This window comes from Cnephaeus nilssonii (assembly GCF_951640355.1).
Source record: "Cnephaeus nilssonii genome assembly, chromosome: 8".
NCBI classification, from domain to species: domain Eukaryota; kingdom Metazoa; phylum Chordata; class Mammalia; order Chiroptera; family Vespertilionidae; genus Cnephaeus; species Cnephaeus nilssonii.
In genome coordinates this window covers 12,777,403-12,794,751 of record NC_137079.1, presented here as the reverse complement: position 1 = coordinate 12,794,751, position 17,349 = coordinate 12,777,403, and the positions used below count along the sequence as shown (strand labels likewise).

General features: G+C 38.1%; 1 protein-coding gene across 1 annotated transcript in view; it reads left to right on the top strand.

Moving 5' to 3' along the window:
• Positions 1–20: 20 nt before the first annotated feature.
• Positions 21–17,349, top strand: part of VPS37A (VPS37A subunit of ESCRT-I) — a 28,366-nt gene continuing 11,037 nt past the window's right edge. The window contains exons 1-4 of the mRNA XM_079779095.1: positions 21–435; positions 12,785–12,859; positions 15,190–15,304; positions 15,891–15,991. Of these exons, the coding sequence (XP_079635221.1) occupies positions 311–435; positions 12,785–12,859; positions 15,190–15,304; positions 15,891–15,991 (416 nt within the window). The 5' untranslated portion in view covers positions 21–310. The remainder of the gene's footprint in view (positions 436–12,784; positions 12,860–15,189; positions 15,305–15,890; positions 15,992–17,349) is intronic.

Sequence of the window (17,349 nt, the reverse complement as noted above, 5' to 3'; positions counted from 1 at the left end):
GCAGGGCGGAAGCTGGGGGTGGCGAAGGCTGGGCGGCGAGGCTGTCCGGCTGGTTTGGCGCCGGGCCTTGGAGGTAGGGGGCGGGTCCCGGGACGCGAGTGCCCTCCGTCCGGCACCCGCCGCCAGAGCATGCCCCCGAGGACCCGGGGACCCCCGGTCGGGCCCGCTTAGAGGAGTCGTGGCCGCCCAGCGCTCGGGTCCCGGGCGTCCGTCCCGCTCCTGTCTCCGTCGTTGAAGCAACCACCGGACGGAGCCGCTGGGAGAGGCAGGCCGGACCGACTCGGGCCTCGGGCCCGGGGACCCGGGGAGGATGAGCTGGCTCTTCCCCCTGACCAAGAGCGCCTCCTCCTCCGCAGCGGGGTCCCCCGGCGGCCTCACCAGCCTCCAACAGCAGAAGCAGCGCCTGATCGAGTCCCTGCGGAGCTCCCACTCCAGGTGACTGACTGGTCGCGCCCTCTCGGACCCGAGGAGAAGGGCGGGCGGGCGGGCGGGCGGGCGGGCTGGGACTAATCCCAATCGCGGGTCCCCAGGCCGACTCCGCGCCAGCTGCCTCTTTCTGATGCACCTCCCTTCGTCCAGGTGGTGGACACGCTTGCTCTCGCCTCTCGGACCCCAGTTCAGGATTTTTCCTCCGGACCCCCCCCCCCCCCCCCCTTTGCCCCGCCGCTGCTCAGCTCTTCTCATTCTGACTTGCTCATCCCTCCTGACACATGGCTGCTGGCTGTAATCTGGCTCCTAGGCTGTTTCCAATATCCCTCGCTCTGCCCTGCTCCCTTCCCCACTACCCTGTCCCTCTGGCCACCTGATTGCCGCTTTGGCCAAAGTGTTAGAACATGTTACTTGGCCAGAAGGCTTTGTGAAGCGTAATGTCCAAGACTCACAAATAGTGGGGGGTGGGGGTGGGGGAGGGGGGGATAAAGGAACTGTTGCCACAGCAGAGGAAAGGGAAGCCTTCAGTTTTTATCAGCGAGTTCTCCTCTGGGAGTGACAGACTCCATCCTCGTGCAGGGGTCCTCAAACTACGGCCCGCGGGCCACATGCGGGTGTTTTTGCCGTTTTGTTTTTTTACTTCAAAATAAGATATGTGCCGTGTGCATAGGAATTTGTTCATAGTTTTTTTTAAACTCTAGTCCGGCCCTCCAACGGTCTGAGGGACAGTGAACTGGCCCCTGTTTAAAAAGTGTGAGGACCCCTGCACCCTGTTCCAACTACCTCTCCTGTCTGACCACGACCAGCCTCTGAACATTTCTCACTGTTATTCTGGTTCCCACACACACAGGAATGGTCATATTCATCGTGATTGTTCTGTGGTCTTCCTAGGAGTTTTCCATTTTCAGCCGGGTCAGATTAGAAATATTTTGCAGTTCCAAATGATTTCAGCTGTTTTTACTGTCATCTGGTTTGCTTCTCCTTTTATGTTGCAAATATCGGTGGCCTCTAATGGTTTTCAAAAATTAGTACCACCTCTTTATATTATTGTATGAATTATGCAAGTGCATTTACTTAATAGTGTCACAGCATGTATTTTGATGTAAAGATATTAACATCGTTCAACCCTAACCTTTTTAAAATAAACTTTTCACCCATTGTAAAGATATGGGTTTTTAGAGAATAAAATTGATTAAGTCCTGTTGAACAAACTAGTAGAGGCAATTTTATTTGTAACTCTACTAATTTTTCAAGCAAGTAAGTTATGGTGTAGAATAATTTTAGATTAGATAGATTCTTAAAAATTCACTACAAAGTCAATTTGGCTAAAATGAGGCCTATTGCTGATTGAACTTCAGCTGTTTCTTGGTTCTGTTGTCTCAGTTGTTCTACTTGTTCAGAACTTTCAAAAGGTAAACATTTGTGGTATTTAACTGGAAAGAGTAGCATGCTCTTTGATCTAATGGTGGTTTTGTGTGTGTTTTTTTTTGGAAATTTTAGTTCACAGAGTCTTTTTCTAAATAGAGTTGTGTACTAACCTGTAAGAGCTACTCTTACAAGATTTGCTTATGAAAATGACTCATTTTTTAAATTGAAACAAACAACAAAAGTTTGTCCCCTCAGAAAGCCACTTGTATGACTAGTTATGTATTAAACTAGTACTACTATTGCCAAAATACTTTTTTAGAACCACACCTTTGTAATTAATTGCTTTAAGCCTTTAGTATATTCTGTTAAGTATTCTCATTGCTGACAAAATTTTATTCTTTGAGGTTGGAGTTGAATTTTTCAAATATTCCAAAGTCCTTTGCTGCTAAGGCTGGTAAATATGGGAAGTGATTGATCTGAAATGTATTTATTTTTTGGCTTCCCAAATAAGGTGAGAATGTAAAGCAGTAATTATTAATCTAAGGAGTTCTGAAGTTGGTTTAAGAGGATCTGTAAATGCTTTGAACAAATGCAGAAAGGATCCATTTTATATTTTGAGCCAGAGGTAATGGATGTATAATTGGTCATGTGACATTATCCACATATTTTGTAATGTTATAAAAATTTAACTTTAAGTACTCTTTATTTCTGTAAGTTCTTTTATAAAAATACTTGAAGGTTTTGTTGTTGTTATTGTTGAAATATTACACATTTATAAACTAAACTTGGGTAATTAGGAGACAATTAAGTACATTCCAGGAATGGTATGATTCCAGAAAAGATGATATCCACCTATTTTTGTTAAATATGCCTTTTTAACTCATGACATATATTTTAAAGCTAACTAGTAAAAAATGATCTGCAGTATACTACAACTTATACTTAAAAGATTTTTGGGCAGAAGGACACTGTGGTTATTCTGAAGGTGCACTGTACAAAAGTTGAAATGTTTTGAATGGTATTTTAATGAACAATATAAAACTTCCTAAATTGTGAATATCAATATCCTGTTTGTGCTGCCCACCTCCCTCATTTTTCATATCTGTCCCTTCTCCAAATGTAAGGTCAACAGCTCTTCCTGACAGTGAAAGTATGTGATTTATTTTTTCTTCCCTCCAGATTCCTGTCTCCCGCCCCTCCCCTGCCCCCCAATTCTCTCATTTATCTTCCAACTCTTAATCTTCTTTTAACTCCTTATAATTCAAACATTTCATTTTAGAAAAGAGCATGTTGTTTATTCCCTTTCTCTATGAATGTAGACTCCTTTTTTTGTTAACCTTAAGAAATTCTTCCTTATCTTCCTCATGCCTTGCCTAAAGGCTAGATGAATTTTATGTGTATTTCCTCATCTAAGTCTTACTGACGAGGCAGGGTAAATGGGAAACTCATAGGTAACAACAAAGAGTGTTTAACCAGAGCATAATAATATGTTTGTCTGCCATGAAAATGGAAATTGAAAGTCATGTTGACTAGGCTCAAGTGACATATTCCACCTTCTGAATAACAGGTATCACCATAATTCCGGACTTTCTGGGTAGGAATGGGACTCGTTCTGTAGTTTGTTCTACTTCCTAAAGAAGCTTGCTCTAAAGCACACTGTCTTGTTTCCCACCCAAATCCACTTCCCCTGACTTCTTGGAAGAACACCTGTTGTTATCTGGTTATCTGCAAAGCCACCTACTTATTGGAGGCTGTGCTCTTTTCAACCCCAGCAAGTACATAATGATAGTTTACGCCAATGATGATGGCTTAGTAACTAAGCCTTAGTTCCTCCTGCTAGTTACTGTGAAAGCAGGACTCTGGACCTACTCTTGGTCAGTGGGAGTTGGAGGAGAGAAGTCTGCTGGGGAGCTGTTCCAAACATTTTCTCAATTATAAAGATGTCTGAAAGGAAATGTTCTGGATATTGTTGTGCTACATGGACATGTGGAACTGCTTGGATCAGGGAAGGAATACAGGCTGACTACAGAATAGAAAGCTGGAATGTCCGTGATAATACTGTGATGCTGAATTAACCAGTTCGGGAAACTTCCTGCCTCTGGACCTCTTGCTGCATAAGATTAATAACCCCTTACTGTTTAGGCCACTTTCAGCCTGGATTTCAATTAGTTGTAGTTGAAATGTCCCAGGTGATACCCACTAATCCCAAAATTTAGAGATTCCTCAGAAGTGAAGCTGTTAAGTATTTCTGTGCATTGTCCCTGTAATCAGACAATATTGAAAACTGATGGTCTTAGCCAGGGGTCCTCAAACTTTTTAAACAGGGGGCCAGTTCACTGTCCCTCAGACCGTTGAGGGCCGGACTATAGTTAAAAAAAAACTATGAACAAATTCCTATGCACACTGCACATATCTTATTTTGAAGTAAAAAAACAAAACGGCAAAAAACACCCGCATTGTGGCCTGCGGGCCGTAGTTTGAGGACACCTGGTAGCAGTTACCATCCCAATTATCCTGGTTTCTCTCTCTCTCAATATCTAAAGTCAGCTTACTTTATTTCCTTAGGTCTAAAAGCACAACAGTGTTGTAAATGGTAACTATTATCTGCACTTAACTATGTAAATTCAAAGTTATAAAATAGTAATCCTTCTTCATTACTTTTTGCTTAGGGATATCAGCTGTCTAAAGTAAAGGATTTCTGCATCATTTTAATAAAGTAGATGGTAATTCTGGTGTTATTTTTATTTTATCTTCAGTAAGAAAATCTAATTTGGGAATTATGTTTATCAGAATTGCTATCTTTTTTACTCTGGGATGACTAATAATCTTAATGAAAGAAGCTCTGTACCAGAAGTCAGGAGATCCTGATGTGTCATTAACTGGCAGTGCAACCTCGGGTGTTCACATAACCTTAATAGTCCTAGGGCTACTGGAGTGAGAGGACCGACTGACTACCTAAATTCTTACTGCCTACTGGGAAGTCTACAGTTTCCTCAGGTTACTTGCTGTGAACATTATGTTAGAGATAAAAGACAAAATGAATTTGAGCAACATAACTGGAAGTAAGCAGAAATTATTGACCTTAGTAAAAGCAGCTTGACTTTAGATGAATGAAAGCTTTGTAATCAAACTATCATGGATTCCAATTCTGGCTCTAACATATTGTTAGTATAACTATATTCTGTATACTAATAATATGACCTATTGGCAAGTTACTCAATTTCTCTGAGCTTCCATCTGTAAAATTAGGAATTTTGATTCCTCTTGTGCAGGATTGTTGATATTTAATTTATATAATCATTCATTGTTGTCTCTGGCTCATAGTAAGCATATGAAAAATTACTTCCTTTTTTCCACTGCATAGAATTAGTGTGCCTGGAGCTATTATTGCCTCTTAACCTACATGCTTATTGCCTCTTAGCCCTAGCTTATTGTTTATGAATCCCTCGCCAGCCTACCTAAAGCTCATCTACCTCTGGCAGGACTACTTCTGACTTCCCATTCAGAAAGTAAGTCCATTCCAGAGAGTTTCTACACAAAAGCAATGCATGTATGTTGAAAGATTTTAGATATAGTGTGTGTAAAGAAACTAGAATATTCTTTGGCACACAGTAGGTACTCTGTAAATGGCAATTATTTTTATTTTAAAAATACTAGTACCAATCTTCATATTCTTATGTTTTTTGAAATTTCCTATTGTTGCCAGCCCCTGACTACCATTGCCAACATTTAAAATTTGAGATTTTTTTCATTAAATTTTTCAAATTTTCAATAAAAAATTAGACTTTATTAATTTAAGCAATTTTAGGTTCACAGCAAAACTGAGCAGCAGGTACAGAGATTTCCTATATGGTCCTTGCCCCTTCCAACTTGTCAACTTGTCTGTTAACATAGGAAGATCTGGAAAGATTTAGCAACTGTTTCCACATAGCAGTATTAGCTTTGAGCTGAAGAGTAGCTGTTCCCTTACTGGTCTGCCTCTTGTCCATTTTACCAGTTTGCAGTCACTCCCTATTGTACTACAAGCAGCTGCCTTCACTCATGTACATTATTTAACAATTATAGGTATTTGAGATTAAAACTTCCTTATGGAAGGAAATTATATATATAAAAGGCTAATACATAAATTGTCCCCGTGGGAATTCAACCAGAAGTTTGATCGCTTGCTATGATGTTCACTGACCACCAGGGGTTGGCACGGAACGAAGGAAGGCCCTGGCCAGCAGCCAGAAGGTCCTGATCAGCCCTGATTGCTGGCCAAGCCTAGGGACCCTACCCGTGCTGAATTTTGTGCACTGGGCATCTAGTGTTGCAATAAAAAAATCCAAAAATCTGCTATGCTTTAGCCTATTGAAGCTACAGAATCTACAAAATGTCAATATTTTGACTCAATGGGTGTTGAGCTCATAGTACACTTTAAAAATTATGTATATCAAACAGTCCCATAATTAAGTGAATTTTAATTTGATACATTAGATCTTATAGTCTGTTTATAACCAGTGATTGAAAGTTATAATTGTGAAGTATATGATACAACATAGTAGGTTGCCTTTTAAGAAAAAGTTTTCTAAATCCTGTATAATAAAAGCCCAGCCATCGACCATAACGGCAAAATGACCGCTTGACCAGCCACTATGAGGTGCACTGATCACCTCTTGGTTCCTTTCCCTGGCCGGCAGGCTCCGATTGTCGATGGGGAACCGGGGTAGGTGGTGGTGAGATGGCCCTGATCACAGGCTAGGCCTAGGGACTGTACCCGCACACAATTTTGTGCGCCAGGCCTCTAGTAGAATCATAACAGCTCAGGTGCTGTCTCTAGTTAATTTCCTCTTAGTAGTATCAGTCAGTATCTAGCTATATATATAAAAAAAAAAAAATGGCCCTAACTGGTTTGGCTCAGTGGATAGAGCGTTGGCCTGCGGACTGAAGGGTCCCAGGTTTGATTCCGGTCAAGGGCATGTACCTTGGTTGCGGGCCCATCCCCAGTGGGAGGTGTGCAGGAGGCAGCTGATCGATGTTTCTCTCTCATCGATGTTTCTAACTCTCTATCCCTCTCCCTTCCTCTGTAAAAAATCAATAAAATATATTTTTTAAAAAAAAGTTACCAGGCAGTCATTTCTCTCTCCATTGTTAATTAAATCCAGCCACATCTACCTCTCCCCTCCTACCCAGGAACTCCTAAGCTGTCTCTACTCTCTGCTCACCTAAGCCAAACCCTGGTCATCCTGGTTCCACTCTGTCCTCCTTCCCTGCTACTGCTGGGTTCTAAGTCTCCGCTCTGCCTCCAGTTGCCTTCCCTTAATTTGTTTCTTCCACATGGCTGCCAGTGTCATCTTTCTAAAATTCAAGCATGGCTGTGTTATTCCTTTCAGTACTAGGTGTGCCAGTTAATAATGCGGATTTTGTAATCAAAGAAAACACAATAATTTCAAGAGAAACATCACAAGTGCTTTATTCTAAATAATGTCCATCGTGGATACTGTCCCAATAGAGCTTTTCTTGTTTTGAGGCAAACCATTCACAGACCCAATTTTCCACCTCTTCGTGTGTTTTGAAGTGTGTGCCATCGATCGGAACAAGTGGTAATCTGAAGGAGCAAGGTCTGGTGAATACGGTGGGTGGATTAATACTTCCCAGGCAAGATCTTTTAACATGTCTTTAACTGGTTTTGAAGTGTGTGATGGTGAGTTATGAAGCAAAATTACTTTGCCTTGTCTTCTGGCCCATTCTGGTCATTTCATGATCAAAGCATGGTTCAAATTGATTATTTGTTGTCGGTAGTGATTAGTATTAATGGTTTCACCTGTTTTTAGAAGCTCATAATACACCACACCTTCCTGATCCCACCAAACGCAGAGCATTGTCTTCTTTCTGAAGCGATTTGGCCTTGAGGTTGATGTTGATGGTTGACCTGGATCAACCCATGATTTTGTGCATTTGGGATTCTCAAAATAGATCCACTTTCATCGCCAGTCACAATTCAATGCAAAAAAGACTTTCTTTCGTGCCGTTGAAGCAACATTTTATTGATGACTTTCCGGTTTTCCATTTGTCTTTCGTTCAGTTGATGTGGCACCCATTTCCCTTCCTTTAAAATCTTTCCCACTGCTTGTACTAGTAAACAATCGGAAATTGTTTGCTGAGCAATGATTAATCTTTCTGCAAGTTGTTTTTGAGTTTGACACGCATCTTCATCCAATAATGCTTGTAATTGTTGGTCTTCAAACGTTTTCAGTTGACCTGGACGTTCTTTGTCTTTCACATTGAAATCATCACTTTTAAAGCGTTTAAACCAGCATTCACAAGTATCTTGAGATGGAGCATGTTCCCCATAAGCTTCCCGAAGTATTCAGCAGCACTTTTCTTTAAAATAAATAATGAATTATAACTTCCCGCAAATGCTTTTTTTTTTTGGCACGAAATTCAACATTTTTAAGCGTAAAAATATCTATGATGTTAACACCTTCAGCAAATTTGACATATGAAGTTTTGAAGCTTGTTAACAATATAGCATACATATCAAATCGCATGTATATCAACATATGTGTAACTCCATCCATTGAAAAAAATCCGCATTATTAGCCGGTCCACCTAGTAGATCCCTAAAGTACAGCCTCTTTAGCTTGATGTCTGCTTTTCATAGAAGATGGTTATGTAACTGATGGAAAGGTGTCAACAAAGGGGATGTAAAGTTTCTTTAATGGCCAAGGATATGGAGACTATTAGAGACCGGTTTTACTCCTTTCTGAAGCTTTCCTTAGGTGTTTACTCTGCCTAGAATGTCCACTTCACTTACCTAGTTTTGCTTTCCTGAGTGTTAGCTCTAATTTGACTTCTATGTGTAGTTCAGATGTGATTTTTTTTTCCTAGAAGACCTCGCTGCTACCAATGTTGCGCTTCTTAGGTTCCCCGAGATAGAAACTGAGAGGAAACCCCAGAGAAATTCCCAGATTTTATTAAGCTTATGCTCACGCACAAGAGAAGCAGCACAGAGGAAAGGAAGGCCCTCTGAACTGGCTCAGGGGCAGCTGGCCCTGCTTGGCTGCTTTCATAAGCTGGGGACATAAGCTTGCACCGAAAGGTGGGCTTTTTAAAAAAAGGCAGGCTTGAAGAATTTTCCATTTTAGATTCTTCCTTTTCCAGCTGCTTTGCTGTGGGGGCAAGCTGGCTAATTGCTCATTATGCCACCCTAAGAAGGTTGTTTAGTGGTCACACCTTGGGGTTAGTAGTTTATAAACAGGCAGTTGAGAAGGGACATAAAATTAGTTACTTCTGTGCTTTTGACTAGGAAGTGGAGGGGTTTGCAGTCAGCCAGTTTTTCATATCTGTGGCCAAGTCCCTATGCTGTCTCACCACAAGCTCCCCCACCCCCCGTTTGATTAGGTGTTTTTTTCTGTGTTCCTATAGCTCTTTGCACATCTGTCATTAGTAGCCTGTGTGTTCTACAGAGCACTGTTCAAAAGGTATTGTGAAATAAGTCCATGTTAAATATATTAGAAAATAAAATCAAGTGCTTTAGAATTTCTCAAAGTCTTTAATAGGCCTAAGTGCATTAGTATTCTCCAGGAGAAGGATCAGTTTTATATCATTTGTGTGTGTGTGTGTGCGCGCGCGTATAAGCAAGTGCCACTTTCTTTTGTTTTAATTTCACCAATTTATAGTCTTTGCTCAATTAACTCTGTTTCCTTAAGTTTCTGTGTTTTGGGCTTGCTGAGTTTGGTGCATGCCTTGCATGGTTTGGTTTTGTTCAAACCTTTCTGTTTCTGTATTTGGGGTTCCTTGTTGACTTGTTTGAGGATACTTAACTGTTTATCATAGCCTGCCTCTGGTGATGAATGCAAAAGGACTTGCTCCAATATGGGACAAGCTGAGAGTTGTCAGATGGAGGCTTCCTGAGGCACTGCCACCTCAGAGGCTCCTTCACTGCCGTTCCCGTGCTGTGTGCTGGCTGGAACAGTCCTGGGGAAAGAAGTGCTCGCATTCAGAGCTGTTACTGGTCTCCCTTCCATTACCCTGAAAGGCGCTCCTGCTCTGCCTGCCACACTCCTGGTTTGCATTGACTTGAGCTTGGAGGCCCTGCAAACTGCTCCACTTTGCATTGGTTTTATGTTTTGGATTGTCATTAGGTTCTGTATTTACTATCTTTTCCTTTCCTTTTTCCTTAAATCTAATCCCATTTTTTTAAATCTTTTAGGGATTCTCCCAAACTGCTTTTCTGCTTATGGCACTACTTGCCTTGTAGCAATGTTATAGATTTGCTTTTAAAGTCTGTTTGATATTTCCTGGAGATTTAGATAAGAAGGGGAAGTTGTCTATTCTCCTATATCTTTATTTACATGTGAACCTTCATTTATTCACCTATAAACAGTCCTTGAGTTACCCATGGGAAATGAATGGTATCAGTACCTTGATCTCTTTAGTTACTGGACTGGACTATCTATCTCTTCATGTCCTGTGTGTCCCTTCAGAGCCAACACCATACTATATTCGTCTCTATTTGTATTTCCTTGCAAGATGCTGCAAAAATGGTAGCTGTTTCAGTTGAACCAAGTTTTGCCTATTAAATCCAAGTTTACAGAAAATATAAAGGAGGAGATAAATGAATGTTCTACAAAAGGAATCTTTTAACCATAATTAGTGAGTGCCTCTTGCATTTCAGGATACATTTGTTTACAGCTTTAGGGACTATTAAAGAAATGAAGATTCCAGTTAGTCATACATTCTGACTAACAGTTATCTGTTGTTTCAGCTTTCTTTAGTCCCAGATTCAGAGCCACTGAGGTAAAACCACACTACTTCACTTGTCTCGGAAAACCTAGAAAATAAAATTATTAATGGAGCATCGTTTAAATTTTCTCTTGTGGTGTGATTACAGTATTGCTTTAAAATATTGTGTGTTTATTTACATGTGAAGTGGTACTGCCTGTCAGCATAAAGATGTGATTTTAAGAATGTTTATCAGAGCATGGTTCACAGTAGTAAAAATTGAAAACAATTTAAATATCTAAAAAGAGACAATAGGTTAAACAATATACTAGAATATTATGCTGTCATTAATTGTGGTGACAGTGAATTGAACATTTCTGACCAAATACAAAGCCTAAAAACAGTTAAAATTTTAATACTACAAATTTAGGCAGATTCCAACTTAGATGCGAATTCTAAATGCCTATTTAATAATAGCTAATTTTTATGTATTATGTGGAGGGCTTTCCATGCATTATCTCACTTAATCTAACAACTCTTTTAGGGAGATAGATGCTTGTAATATTCCCATTTCCCATTTGAGAAATGAGGCTTAGCCAGGTTAAGTAACTTGCCCATGACCACGCAAGTTAATGGTAGAGGATTTGCGCCCAGGAAGCCTAACTTAAGAGGTCATGCTCTCAATCACTAAGATGCTCTACTTGGCTTTGGACTGGTGGATGTGTTTGTGACCAGTATTCCCTTGAAGCAGTGACATGGGTCCCAAGATAATGTAGAGAAATAAAAAACTTAATAAAGCTTTATTGATTACATGGCGTTCATAGAACTGAGGAGGCTGTCAGTATCCTAGTTCAAACCTGTTCCCCAAAGAGAAACATTCATAAAATTTTAAGTCCTAATATTGAATATCATTTTGAGTCTCTTTATTTTTTCTCCTCAGTCATAGCCCCACTCCATGGATGTCAGAGGAGAAAGCTTATCAATATATGTGATTTCTTTACAACCCCCAACACTTTTGAACCTTTCAAACTACCTAAAATTTACATATTCTAAAGGCTAGGTTTTTATCAAAAGACCAAAAAATGTAGTACCAAAAAATGAGGAAAATAAGAGGTTTTCTAAAGCTGTTAGTTAAAGTAACCAAAACAAAATAAATTATTATGCAAAGGCTAAACATCTTTTGAAGGTATTCATGCTTTAAAAAGTTTGTATATTTAAATATTAAGTTTTCTCTCAACCATAACTTATTAATATAACTTAGTATTTTTTCTCTTTGAAAATATGAATGTTAGTTAGAATTCCACATGAGCCCCCCAGAATTTGGTTGGTAAATTATAATTGTAATAATGTATGCCTGCAAACTATCAATAAAATAGAATTCTGAATGTAGAATGTTAAAATATAAGGGACTTAGAGTAGTTGGAAATTATGTTCAGCTGCTAGGAATAAAGACTCCCAAAATAGTGACACAAAATAAAAGTTTGTTTTTTCTCTCACATAAAAAGAAATTGTTCGGCATTTCCGTAGTCATCACGAACCCGCACTACTTCTTTCTACCTGCTTAGTTCTGCTAACCTTCCATTCTCAGGGCCACTCGTGGTCCAGTGCTGACTGAAGTCCAGCTCTCAGGTCCAGGCAGAAAGGGCACATACGCGCATACCAGGTTTTTTGTTCCCCTTTAAATGCTTTCCTGGAAATTCAACCCCCCCCCCCCATTTCAATTTTTCTGTATCTTATTGGCTAGCACTTAAGTCTATAGCAACAACCAGCTGCAAGAAAGACTAGAACATTGCTATTTCAGAATAAAATTAGGCTTCTCTTAGGAAGAAGGGGAGTATTTGTTTTTTGGAAAACAGCCAGCAGTTAGGTTTAAATATAGCTGGTTAGTGGCACAGTTGTAGTTAGAACCCAGATAGATGTCTTGCCGATCTGTATTAACCAGCGTGCTCACAATCGCTTTTACTAACAATGAATTGATAAAGTGATAGTAAGTCAATCTAGCATTATTATAAGTTATTCTTTGCCTCTTTACCTCAACATCTACCCCCCCCCCACACACATACTCTCACACACTTAAATATTTCAGAGTATTATTGCCTCTTTTTTGATAAACCTTTCTATGATCACTTTCCCTTCAAGATACAAGTTATATTGGCCATCTAGATTCTGTGATTAAAACTAAAAATAATTTTAGTAGGCTCTAAAAACATTTAACGTTTGTCTTTAATATTAATGGTTTTATAACTTTAGGTACAATTTTTTCTCAAATTTTCTCCTACAGTATAGCTGAAATACAGAAAGATGTGGAATACAGGTTGCCATTCAGCGTAAACAACCTGACAATTAACATTAATATGTGAGTAGAAATTGTATCCTATTTTTCTATGTAATACGACTATTTATTATTAGAAGTAAATTGTTTAAAGTGAACTTATTTTAAATATTCCCTTTCCAGTAACTATAATTTATCAAAGTTGCACAATTTTGTGAATAAATATTTTGTAAAGAAATTACTTAATGTATATTGCCGTAAGAAAACTATAAAAGAGGAAATGCAATAAAAATAAAAATCATGAATACTGTATTCAGTTTCATTGATTTGCACTAAAGTCTTTGCTGGAAGTATATTGAAAGAGGAGAATGATATAAACAATCAAAGAGATCATGTATGGAAAACCTTTAGGGATATATTCACCTTTACATCCTAAAGAAGTTGGAAGTTGAAAGTTCAAGACTGATTTGATCTGCTTATTTTTAAAGGAAAAAAAGTTAAAAATATAAACATGAGGTTATTTACCTTATAAAGAGGAAAGTTGGACAAATGAAGTTCTTACCTCAGATTACATTGGGTGGCTGGCTTCTAGAGGCAGTGTGTGGGTGAGGTAAAAAGGTACCTAACCGGAAGACAGGAACCAGGGCTTATTCATCTTCATATCCTCATTGCCCAGCGTAGTGCCTGCACAGAGGAGGCGTTACTATATCCTAGTTGAAGGAGTGAATTCAGGCATTATGCTGTGTTATCTTGATGTACAGTGGTCTTTGGAGTCCTCACAGTAGTAGCAAATTGGGGCAAATTATAGACACATAGGTAGTGACAGCATAGTCGGGATACAAACCCAGATTAGTCAGGCTCCAGAGGCCACTTGTTGCCTTTTTACCAAACTAGTTTAACATCTTCAACTATATAAATGGAGTAGTTTTGTTTCTCTCCAAGTGTCCTATGTACAACTAAGTAGGAGAAGCCAACAAAGACCTAGTTTTCTTTTTGACATTGCTGCCAACAAAGAGTTTTCTGAGCCAATGGGGGAACGGAGAAGCAATTTAAAAGAACACATTCTTTTGAGTTTTAGAGGAAATTTGGAAAAGTCTCATATCCAGTAAAATCCCATTTTTTAAGATTTCACTCCCTAATCTTAAATTTGTAATAGGTAAAAAAAAAAGGTTAAAGTTTTCAGTCTTATATTGAGAATGTACTGTTTGTGTTTTTTTTTATTTGAAACCATGTGATTCACCTTAGAATTGGGAGAGATGTGTTAGTTGACATTTAGAAAAGATCATTATGGCAGCTTTAATGTTTCATTTCTAGCACTTTCCATTTTTTCCATTTACTCTTTAAAAATTCAGTAGATAGTGAAATAATTCTTGGCAGCATTTTAAAAGTAAGAAAACCACGTGTAAAAAAAATTATATGACCAGAACTGTGGTCTAATAAATAACCAGGCTGGGTTAGTGTGACTCACCTTCTACAAATGCCTGATCTAATTTGTAGCTGAGATTTGTATTGGTATATTGTAAGCAATTAATTAAAGACTATTCTAAATTCATGGTATCCATGTTCCACATTAAGTAGGTTTTACTATAAGGCAAGCATGTCAAACTCAAAGGCTAACACAGGCCAGATAAATAAGATTTAAATTTATGTGGGCCGCAAAAAAAACAAAAGCTTCAATTTTCATAGAAACATAGGTTTATTTTGATAGAGACATACTGAATACAAAGGGCTGAAATAAATGAGTAATTGTTAACATAAAATAATAAAACATTTTAATAAAAATTAATGTTTTCTTGAACATTAACTTACCAGACACTGAATAACTGCACAAATTAATAAGCGTAACACAAATAAACCTATTTTTCTTGTTCTCTGAAAGCGAAATATTTCCTGTTGCATACACCAAACAAGTCAGTCCAAGACTAATGACGTGGCAGTCAGCTGCTAAAATATTTGCTGCTAGTATTAGTGGAGAGAAATGGTACTGCTGTGTGTAAGGCGCGTAAAGGAAATGAATGCAACACGATTATAGTAATCAGTCATTAGCGAACGTTGTAGTTCGTTATTAATAATTATGTATAACAGGATATTGTAAAAATTAAGTTATGAAATTTTTATTAAAACGTTTCTTACATGCTGTTATATTGGCTGGGCCGCAGAAATATTCATTGTGGGCCACATGTGGCCGAGTTTGACGTGCTTGCTGTATGGAATTACTTAATTTTATTTCCAAAGTGTATCCTTTTGTATATTTTCAATCATCTCAACAACCATAAAAGAGCACTTATTACTAAGTAATAAATCCAAATGAAAGTATGAAAATTTAATTTGTTTTAAACTAACTTTGTTTAGGATTATTACTATGTAATGTAACATTTGTTGTCTTTGTTTTTCATCTGTTCTACCTTTACCAGATTGCTTCCTCCACAATTTCCTCAGGAAAAACCAGTGATCAGTGTTTATCCACCAATACGACATCATTTAATGGATAAACAAGGAGTATATGTTACCTCTCCATTAGTAAACAATGTATGTTTATGGTATATTTATTTCAGAGTAATAAAACAGGTGTATTACTTTTTTACTAAATACTTTCGAAATCTAAAATGTACTTAAAATCTCATTTTGAAATAAGTAACTTTCAAAAATCTTTTCCACTGTCTATGATAATACTGATTCAAAGGTTGTTTTTCAGTGGCAAGGACCTGCTGAGGTTCACAGTAGATATTCCATAGTTTTTAGTTGAAATAAAATTCAGATATGCCTTAAAGTTCTCAAGCTATGTATAACATTGATTAACGTGAATAATGTACTCTCAGTATTTACCTTTGACCCTTCCAATCTTTATAAATAGTGAAATGTGGAAATATTTTAGGTACATCATTGATTAAATAGACTTTTAATTTGATTTATGGTATTGATTCTATTAGAAAATATTGTAAGTTGTGGATTGCTGATATGTTTATTTGACACAATGTCCTTTGCTTTCCATTTACTTCTTGACTTGTAAAAATAGGTTTTAATATTTAAGTTTTAGAGTGAAGTTATCCTAATGAGAACTTATATTCTTTTTCTGAAAGTGATTTTAATCATTCTGTATTACTGTTATTTTCAGTTTACAATGCACTCAGATCTTGGAAAAATTATTCAGAGTCTATTGGATGAGTTTTGGAAGAATCCTCCAGTTTTAGCTCCTACTTCAACAGCATTTCCATAGTAAGTATATTTCTAACAAATGTTTGTATATGTTTATTTTAATCAGAGTAATCAAAATATAGTTTAAAAATTCAGATGATGCTAAAAAGAACTCCTTTGTTTTTACATCCCCATCTTCACAAAAATACATTCATACTTTTCAGAGACAGCTGTTTTCTTCTTTTAGCTGCTTCTCTAATATTTATTTTCATCTTTTTAAAAAAATTTATTGATTGATTTGAGAGAGAGAGGAAGGGGGGCGGGAAAGGGGGTGTAAAGAGAGAGAAACATCGATTTGTTGTTCATGTGCTTATGCATTCATTGGTTGTTTCTTGTATGTGCCTTGTCTGGAGATAGAACCTGCAACCTTGGTGTACTGCTCTAACCAACTGAGCTGCTCAGCCAGGGCTACCTTCATCTTAGTCAATAATATGTATATACTGCTACATTTTTATCCCATCATTTTATATATTACCTATTGAGTTCCTATTATGATTAATGAGGATTTTAGTTATCTTTCACAAATCTTCTCTCATTCTCTCAGTGAAATTATATCATTTTTATTTAAATAAATTTTTGGTGTTTTCATTACTTTGACTACACATTTCCCGTCGCCTAAATACGTTACCAAATTACATTTTCCTGTTATAACTTTTTTGCTTTTTTCTGGAGTTAATTACTTCCAATTTTTCATTGGTTTTGTTTTCTTAGATCTTTTTAGTTTTCCTACTCACAGTCTTCTTGAGGCCCTGCAGTCTTTCACACTCTCCTGAGGGTACATCTCGCTTTCACAAACTCTGGTTGGTCCCAAAGCCACTCTCATGGTTTAGCTATTTTGGTCATAGCAGCATTCCACTTCCAGGCACTAAAATCTTTTCTGGTTATTAAGGCTTCATAACATATTAGCCACAAAATTATGGTTTAAAACAATGAGCACATTTATTGTATTCAACTCAGAAAGGGTTCATTGGAGTGAGCTCTTATCTGCTCCGTTCATCGTAAGGAGGCTCTCCTCAGAGGCCTTACCTGGGGGTTTCAGCTGGTATACCTAGATGTTACCTTTATGTGTGCTGGGCTCCCTCACAATATAATGGCTGGTGTTCTAGCATGAACCTCCTGAGAGAGAGAGCTATGAGAGAGCCATAATGACTTAGTTGCTGAAGTCCTTCACTTCTGCTACATTTGATTTGTTGAGGCAATTGCAAAAACTTGACAAGATGCAAGGGGAGAAAAATCGCCTTTTCTTCTTGATAGTGGAGTGGCCTGGTTCTGCAAGGCCATATAGGACCAGAAATAATGCTGTGAACATTTTTGTAAATTACAACATGATGCTTGGAAGATAAATCTTGAGACATTTTTTTAAAATCTGCAAATGTCTT